This window comes from Xenopus tropicalis, chromosome 3, assembly GCF_000004195.4.
Source record: "Xenopus tropicalis strain Nigerian chromosome 3, UCB_Xtro_10.0, whole genome shotgun sequence".
NCBI lineage: Eukaryota > Metazoa > Chordata > Amphibia > Anura > Pipidae > Xenopus > Xenopus tropicalis.
The window spans coordinates 15,557,154-15,566,410 of NC_030679.2; the positions used below are offsets into that span (position 1 = coordinate 15,557,154).

Consider the following 9,257-nt stretch of genomic DNA (forward strand, 5'->3'; position numbering starts at 1 on the left):
AAACAGTGTAAATTTTACACATACATGCATGGGTCAGGGGTGTAGGTAAAAGCTAGGACATACCTGACAATTTGGGAGCTGTTCTCTGCCTTAAGTGTTCAGGGTTTTAACACTCTGGTGTATACCCAACTTTAAGTAGTTAAGGGGTTAAAAAAAAAACCTGGCCTTGTAACTATTATTAACCCTTAATGTAACAGGAGTTGCCAGCACAGAAGGGGTCTGGTATATAAAACACCAAAATCATGACCTACTTTCTATATCTGACCTGCAAGCTGAGCACAGGATCAATCCTATACAATTTAGCCCACGTGTATCCAGATTTAGCCACGCTGGAGGAATAAATGGGTTACTGGAAATCTGATCTTGGTGTGTCATTATCTGATAGAACAGGCAGATGTATTTCTGTGTGCTACGTCTGTAATTGAATTTAACTTTATCTGCCAAAGAAATGGTATCACAATATTGCAGTTCTTATACCTAGAATCTCATAGATATTTCCAGGCCTGGACTAGCACATGCCAGAGGGGCTACTATGAGGCTGGTGGGGGGTATTTTGGGCCTCTGCGTACTTGAAATGCCAGGGCCTGTTTTGAATTTCCAGTCCAGACCTGGATATTTCTTAAAGTGATCCTGTTAAAACCTGAAATGTGTCACAATCCCTTTTAGATATTTGGGAGTTTAAAGGCAATTGTGCAGTTTTGTTACAAGCCATTGACGCTTAGATGTTGGTGTGTATTGCTCTGCAGGTATTTGAGGAGCTGTTACTGGATGCTGATTGGAGCGTGAATGCAGGGAGTTGGATGTGGCTCTCCTGCAGTTCATTTTTCCAGCAGTTTTTTCACTGTTACTGCCCTGTTGGATTTGGAAGAAGAACTGACCCCAATGGAGATTATATCAGGTACAGCAGTAGGGGGTTTGCTGTTTTCTAGCCACATGGGTAATGGGAGTAACGGAGGATACTTGTATCTGCCTATTTGGCCCCTGGGCACATCAGTCAAATATGATGAAGCAATGGTTGTAGGGCCACCTTTCCCATATAGCATTGTTTGCTGTTGATTACAACTACTGATCAGAACACAATTCTACTTATTTTTCTGTTCTCTTGCTGCTGCTGTTTCATGTTAGAGTTAAACTTACTGTTAAACAAGAATTTATTTTACCTCTTTCTGCACAGGCGTTATTTGCCTATTCTGAAAGGCTTTCCCCCAAAGTATATTTATGACCCATGGAATGCTCCTGAGACAGTCCAGAAAGTAGCAAAGTGCATCATTGGAGTGAATTACCCCAAACCAATGGTAAACCATGCTGAAGCAAGCCGCCTGAACATTGAGAGGATGAAACAAATATACCAGCAGCTGTCTCGATACAGAGGACTGGGTGAGTCTCTCTTGGCCTTTATAGCCCCATGACGTCTGCTATAAACTAAACAAATTAAAATTGTCAGACAATTGTCTGATGGCATGAATTACTTGTTATGACAGCAATATATCATGCAACTGCTTCTTTCACAGGTCTTCTTGCATCAGTGCCTTCAAATCCAAATGGGAATGGGAATGGTGGGTTGATGAGTTATTCTCCAGGAGAGAGCATGTCTGGTTGCAGCAACAACGGAGGTACGATACACAATTCTACGGAATGCCCCCCCTCCCCTTTGCTTTGTCTCGGCAGCAGATCAGATTGTTTAAATAGTGATTGCGTAAGGTGGTTGTTCTGTACAACACCACGTAAACATTCATCAAAAATCTAAAGCCAGTTGCCATGCTGACCAGGTCCCACTATCCACTACCCTGGTTCAACAGCCTCTGCCTTAGGCTGCATTTAATTTTAATACGAACTCTGTAGGGAATAGCAGAAAAGGATAATGGAGGTGGAGGGGTAGTGGCAGAAACTCTAAGCAAGATGGAGTTTGAAGTTTTATAATAAAACTGTTTGTATTCTGCCACTGTTTTATTATCTCAAAATGAGCACAGTATCCAATAGAGCTAGGTCCATGGAAAGTCTATAGTTGGGTCCAGTAACTATGTAGTTTTTTTTTTGCCAGGAGGTCAGATGGGAGTGAACGAAGGGAGTTCTGCCAGTAATCCAAACGCTAACAAGGGAGAAGTGCATCCTGGGACTTCAGGACTTCAGGGTAAGCTTGCTGCTCCATTGATCAGTGTATCCTCTATAATAGGGGTCTTTCATACTCATGAGCCACAGTCAAATGTAAAAAAGACTTGGAGAGCAACACAAGCATCATAAAAGTTAATGGTAACTAGAGCTTACAGAAAAAACCCTGAATCCTTTGTGAGAGATTTGGCCAAATCTGAACCCTAATTTGCAAAGTAGGCTATGGAAGGGTTAAACCTCGCCACCGTGTTTACAAGGAAAAAAAGTCATGTGGTTTTATTTTGGCTTTGAGCATGGATTTGGCCGAATCCTGCAGAAAAAAAACTGGATTCGGTGCATCCCTAGTTCATGGAGGTGCCAAATAAGGGCTAAGATTGGCTATTAGGCAGTCTCTATGCACACAGGGGGCTTAATTTGGTAGTAAATCTTGTTAATTTGGCTTAATTTGGTAGTAAATCTTGTTTTTATTCAACCAAAACTTGCCACTAAGTCAGGAATTTCAAAAATAACTAATTGGTTTGGGGTCACTGAGCAACAGCCAAGGGGTTGGTGAGCAACAAGTTGCCCCTGAGCCACTGGTTGGGGATCACTGCTCTGTAAAGTGTGTCAGATTCCACCACGGCAATTTGCTTACCCGTGGCTAGTCCTCCTGTTTGCTAAGTGCACTGTTCCAGGGTACTATTACTACTAGTACTGCTCTTCCTGTATCCTCTCTATGGCCTGGTCTTGGGTGTGTTAGTGCAGTACAGTAGCAAAAAGCCAGCTTCTCATTCTATTGCCCATGCCTAGCTTTGGGCTGCATGTTCTAATTGGGCATAATTAATTTTTCTAGGATACTGGCAAGGGAGCAGCATTCTACATTACAGCCACAGCGACAGCCAGCAGTCTTACTTAATGCAAGGTAATTATTACTCCGTACTAACTCCTTATGGGCCATGGGGTGAAGCCGCCTTAGAATCAAGAGATATCCACGTACTGTGAGATTTCTGTCATTTAAACTAAATAGTTTATGGCCTAGTGCTCCGCTTATTTCTCTAATAAGCAATCTGTGTGTATGTATATTTATTTGGTTTACTTACTAATTTAGAAAATGTATACTTGTGTATTTCTATTCATATACCGTTACTTGGGAATAACTAGCTGAGCAGCAAGCCCCTTCTGGGGTTGCTGGGATTTATTATCCAACCTGGTTCACTATGGGGTCAGACTTCTGCATAGTGATCGCTAACTCTTATGGTGAATCATGGATCACTGCATTGTGTACATTCAGAGTACACATCTGAGGGGATGATCAGTAAAATAATGCCAGAACCAAGTCTTGGGGCTATCGGCTTCGAAGATGCACAGGAAAATTAGTTCCTGGCTTTTGTTTGTTACAATAACACAATGTATAAGTAGAAAAACCCATTTCCTCTAGTGATAGAACCCATCTGCTGCCCATCCTCTCTAGACCTTGGATTCTTGTTCTTGAATAAAAAATGGCATTTATTTTCTTGATTTGCTAATTTTATGCAGGTCTGTGAGCAACATGTCCATGGGCCTGTTGCCCTGGAAACGGTTACGTGTATTTTTAACTGTGTCATGTCCAGAGCAATCATTTCTAATCCAATTTGTCACATATGTAATAAAAGGCACTAGGTTTCATAGGTGCAGTAACCCATAGCAACCAATAAGAGATTTGCTTTTAAACAGGTCACCGGTAAATTCTACCTGCTAACTGGTTGCTATAGGTTAATGGACCCGGGCAAACTTAGTGCCTTTTATTTAATCACCCCCATAGTGAGTGGTTTCTGGGAACAGATTTACTTATAACCAGAGGAGTGTTACTAGAACAGCAGTTAAAAACAAATGACTTGCTTGCTTTACAGCCAGAAACCCACTCCATTCTGTGGTCTCCTCAGGCAAGCGCCCAAATCCAGAAGAAGAGACTCAGAGTATTGGACCCAAAGTCCAACGGCAAAGCAGCCATTGAATTGGTAATGTATTAGAATTTGTTAGCTCAAACTGTCAACCTTTGACTAGTATATTAATTAAGTGTGTATCTGTAAATCTCGTGTTCATTTTATCTGAAACACAAGGACCCTTATCCCTCATGTGGCATGGAAGAGTGCCTGCCTCACACAGCTGGAATTTGACTCACATAGGTTACACTTGTCAGCCAAGCCTAAAGGTGGCCAGCCCTATATGGGCCACTAAAATATACATTGGCCTGCATAAGATACCAGCTGGCAGTTTCTACTTTGGGGTAGCAACAGGATGTCAACCCGTGTGGTGAAAAAACCTACTGAATATAAGCTGTGAGATATTCTGTCAGAAGAGGCATCATGGCTTCCCTCGCCTTTGGTTAATAAAATGTATTTAATAAAATAGCTGCATATAGTGTCTTTATGGGATGCTTGGATGCAGATTACTACCCCATTGTATAGATACCAAAGCTTGCAGTGATCTGCGTGTGTACTAATCAGCAGGAATGCATCATTACTGAATTACCAATGGGTCATTTGTACTCTTAGGTCCCCCAAAGGTAATGCACAGCACCCCTTGTTTTCTGCTATCAAACCGGAATCTGCTGTGTTTCTGGCTATAACAGGAAGGCATCGCTGTGCCATATGTTAGGACTGTGCAGAGAGAGAATTTTCCCTTGAGTTATTTAAATCAACCTGCCTGTCACTGCACACATGGGGCAGACTTTGACCCCCAAAAAATGTGCATTTTTGATCCAAGTTGGTATCGGGTGGTATTGGCAAGCATTATGTTATCCTTTTTCCGCACAGTGCATATGCCAATAGGAAGTCAGGGTGCCGACAGAAGATTGCTTCCCTTGCGGATCTCTGTCTTTCTGAAATATATTTGTCTCTAACTAAGTTTTATAATATACATATCTATGTTAAGGGATGTAATACATAGCTATTTCATTAAAACTACTGCTCAGCTCTATCTTTATGGTATTTTCCTCTCCCACAGATTTTGTGAATTTCACCATAACCAAAAGAGAGAACGCTTGATTGTATGCACAGTACTGGCTGCCTCTGGAAATGTAAAGATGGACACTATTAAGGAAACATCCTTTTCTTACAATATGAAAAACAAAACCCTGATCTTTGTGTGATCCTGTTGTCAGTTAATCAGTCTGTGAGAGCTTCGTTTATCTCTGCATTTCTATAGTTTTTATCTCTGAGATATTTCACTAAACAGTTTTGTACATAGAACTGTAATTATTTTGTGATGCTTGCTTACAGACATGTAAATACAAATATACCCATGAACTAGTCATAGACTGTGCATTATATTTTTGATAATAAATGCTTTATGGAGACAGATGACATGAAATCCCTGTATAGTTCACTTTTTTATGTATATACTAAGGAGACCTGCTCATTAAAGCCTGTGGCATGTCTGCCACCTTTCAGCTGCCCCTGCCCGTATCATTATCATTGTCACACTCTGTGCCATGGTATCGTAAAGATCAAAACCACCAGCAGAAAGGCTTAGGGAGGAAATATAAGTGGGGGAAAGACACACATACAGACAAGACAAGGTAGGCACCTTTTGTAGAAGCAATGGAAAGGTCTGTAAAAGGAATATCATAAACAGACATTACTTAATATTTCTATTAAACTAACGTAAAGGGGAATATATAAACATATTCTATCAAACCGCTAAAGAGGACATGTCCATTTAACCACATTTGTGCCTATTTCACATTCAGTCCATGCACCAACTGTGGTTCTTCTGGTTTGTATAACAAGGCCTAGTTAGCCTAGTTAGTGGCGTAGGTGCAATGCATGGGATGATAACAGCCTAGTGTTCCAAAGCCACAGGACCCACGAGACTGACAAATGTACATTTCCCTGTATATCGTGCACCATTTTTCCTTTTTTGTTTGTATCTGTTTTATTTAAAGGGGGGTGGTGTATGCAGGAATATTGTTCCAAATGTTTATCATCTTTTAACCGCCACTAGGGAAGACTAAAGTGTATTTAATGAATAGGTCCCAAAATCTGTTTGTTTATATTTTTTGTTTGTTTTTATAATGTTTTTGTAGATTTTCTGTATTGTAAATTTGATTTCTTATGTCGCTGACGTAGCCTAGCCCTTTCGCTACCCGGCGCAACCAACACATAAATATACTGCCAGCCTGGCCGGGGGGGCGAATGGGTTCTGTCTGTGTGTAAGTAAATCAGAGCTGTATGTATCACAGGCATGCCAAGCTCCCCTCGGAGACCCTAAAGCTCTTGTGTATCATCCCCTGTTTGTACTACCTGCTGCCTTTTTCATTTTTAAGAAAACATTCCTTCTAATAAAATGAAAAAGCAAATCTCTTGTGTGTTGTGTGTTTTTAATTGTGCGTAGCATTGCACTGAGCAATACAGACTTTTGTGTGTGTGTGTGTGTGTGTGTGTGTGTATATATATATATATGTGTGTGTGTGTATATATATATATATATATATATATATATATATATATATATATATATATATATATATATATATATATATATATATTTAGTATGGCAGCCATAACATAAGCATTGTGTATTAATAGGCAAAGATAGGGGAATACCAAGTGCAAGGCAAGCCCTCATATATGTATGTATGAGGGCCCAATCACTTAACCATCTCTCCCTTACTATTCGGGGGGTGTAATACTTAAAGCGGAAACCACCTAAACACAAACATTTAGAAAAGTAAACATAATTTTAAAACTTTGCATTATTCATCAATTTAAAAAATGTGGCGCTTTTTTAAAGTAATAATTTGATTTGGAACAGTTCCCTAAAGGTGGCCATGACACGGGCCGATTGTAACTGCAGCTTATCTGCCCGTGCAGGGGAAACGACGACTGGCCATTCCAGGGGCCAAACGACCGAATTAGCTTAAATTCCCTTGATATCGCCCACCAATAGGTGGGGATATTGGCAGAAGATACGCTCACTTGGCGTCCTCACCAGGCGAGCGGATCTTTTCGTGTATGGGCACCTTAAGCCTGGCCAATCATTCTCCTGCTGATCTGGCTGACTACTTTGAGACTCAAAAAAAAAAAACAGTAGTGTACTGTCCTCAGCCTGTATCCTCCGAATCCCACAATCCCCTGCACACGTGGTGCCGATAAGTTTGTTACAGGAATTCAAATGATGCAGAAAGGGAAGAATTGTTTTGCAACTGTATTTCGGCATATAAAAATGGTATTTATTCACACTTTTAAAAACAGATTACTGTAAGAAGTATATTAGAAGTGTCTGTGTTGTGTGGGGCTCTTTTACAAATTTTTGTTCAGAAGTTCCCCTTTAAAGAAGGTGGTTGTCTTGGGCTGCTACCAAATTCTAACTGTGAATGCACCCTACTCTCAGTGCCTGCACCTTTAAATCAGAATCGGGTTTACTTTGCCACCTCCATGCAGTTAACATTTATAATTGCTTCTATCGGCCTTGTGACAACTGTTTCCATCAGTATAATAACCTCAGGCACAATGTAAGGTCCATACAGAATTAGTTGGCGGAGATGGGAGTAGAAGAACTTTTCTGGGCTGCACAGAACCCTGACCGCAACCTAACTGAACTCCTGTGGAATGAACTGGAATATCAATGCAAGCCAGGCCTGATCCCCATTGTCAGTTCCTAAACTAAAGTATGAATAGATAAAAATTTCAAAAACATCTAGTTGATAGCCTTCCCATAAGGCTAATTTAGCAGTTGAGTACCAGTTTCATATCAATACCGTTGGTTTTGGACTGAGATGTTGGAAAATCAGGTGTGTTCACATATTTTTGGCCATTTATTGTCTATGGGTATTTTGTTAAGAAACGCATTAGGCCCTGTATGTGTTTCGTAGGTTCTTTGTAGCTGTTTTTAGTTACATATACAAAGACCACTAAAGAGGTTTAAACTCACCGTGAACAATACTATAATAGCTCGATATACTGAGGCTTTGCAGCAGACGCCAACTTTTTTTTTTATGAACGTGAATTGAGGGCACTTCTTAACTACACCAAAAAAAAAAGCTATAAATTAGGTTTATGGATTTTTCTTGAGATTATGTGAAACTACCGCTCTTTTTGTGTCATGCAACAATATCAAAAGGCTATTCCATGATCAGCAGGAGCCTTGATAAAATAGGAAGTAGGTCAGACGATCGGGTTTCTACCAATGATCCAGTTCTTCTATGGTCAGCATAAGTCCTAAGTCGGCTGAACGCACAGATATTTTTATTCTATATCTGATATGTTCATCCCTGTGCCTATTTTCGGAACAATACATTGTCCTGGTTGTCTCCAAACATCTTTTGATTTAAGAGGCCAGTCATAAAGCAAACACACTGCCAGATCTTAGTCTAACCACACAGGTGTCCTTACCAGCTTGTCCGTAAGTTAACACTCACTCTTGGGTTGGCTATTTGCAACAGACAATATAAAGCCATTACTAGCACACAAGAAATAAAAAAAAAAATGTCAGCACGTTTGGACTTTGAGTTTGCACACTGTGCAAAATATAAAAAAAAGCTTGAACTGCCACAGCCCTTCATTCTACTTGGAACATGGATCTAGTGCGTGCTTACTGTATGCTTACTGCATGCATTTTTAATGCACCCTAAGAGTTAGTAAACCTATGGGGAGTATAGGGCCTGTACAATGAAAAGCCTTGATGTGGTTCATGAGTTTATGTTTTGGGCTCATTGAACTGTGGTGCTGACAACATTTTTCTGTCTTTCAAACCCACAAAAGTGATGGAACATCTTGTGACTAAGATAGATGGTAGTTAAAATATGACATCTACACAAAATATATCAAAGGTAAGATTCAGATCTGGGCCAAGATTCTTAGAACTGAATTCCAACATATTTTTAGAATTTGGCGGTGGAGTGGGTTTCTTGTGACACACTTTTAAATTCTACCTCAAACCAACCTGGTCAGTGACTTCAACAACCAAATATTAAATCCTGCTCATTTGAGGTCACCAAACAAATGGATCATTCCACTCCTGTGAGTCAAAACAGACCATTCTAACCATTCAGTTCCTAATTATAGATAGCTTGTTTTTGAGACATGTATTACCATATGTGGCCTTTGCCAATGGAACATTCCAGCCAACTCAGTTGATAACTGGCTGACATCCAACCTGCTATAGTTCCCACACATAGGTTTGAAAAA

General features: G+C 40.3%; 1 protein-coding gene across 2 annotated transcripts in view; it reads left to right on the plus strand.

The window, feature by feature from the left end:
* Window positions 1-6,427, plus strand: part of cry1 (cryptochrome circadian regulator 1) — a 39,124-nt gene extending 32,697 nt beyond the window's left edge. Inside the window, exons 8-14 of one of the 2 annotated variants that reach the window (XM_031897970.1) lie at window positions 747-898; window positions 1,175-1,377; window positions 1,512-1,613; window positions 2,042-2,131; window positions 2,942-3,010; window positions 4,011-4,085; window positions 5,074-6,427. In XM_031897970.1, coding sequence (XP_031753830.1) covers window positions 747-898; window positions 1,175-1,377; window positions 1,512-1,613; window positions 2,042-2,131; window positions 2,942-3,010; window positions 4,011-4,081 — 687 coding nt within the window. In that variant the 3' untranslated portion in view covers window positions 4,082-4,085; window positions 5,074-6,427. 2 annotated transcript variants of the gene reach the window in all.
* Window positions 6,428-9,257: the final 2,830 nt, after the last annotated feature.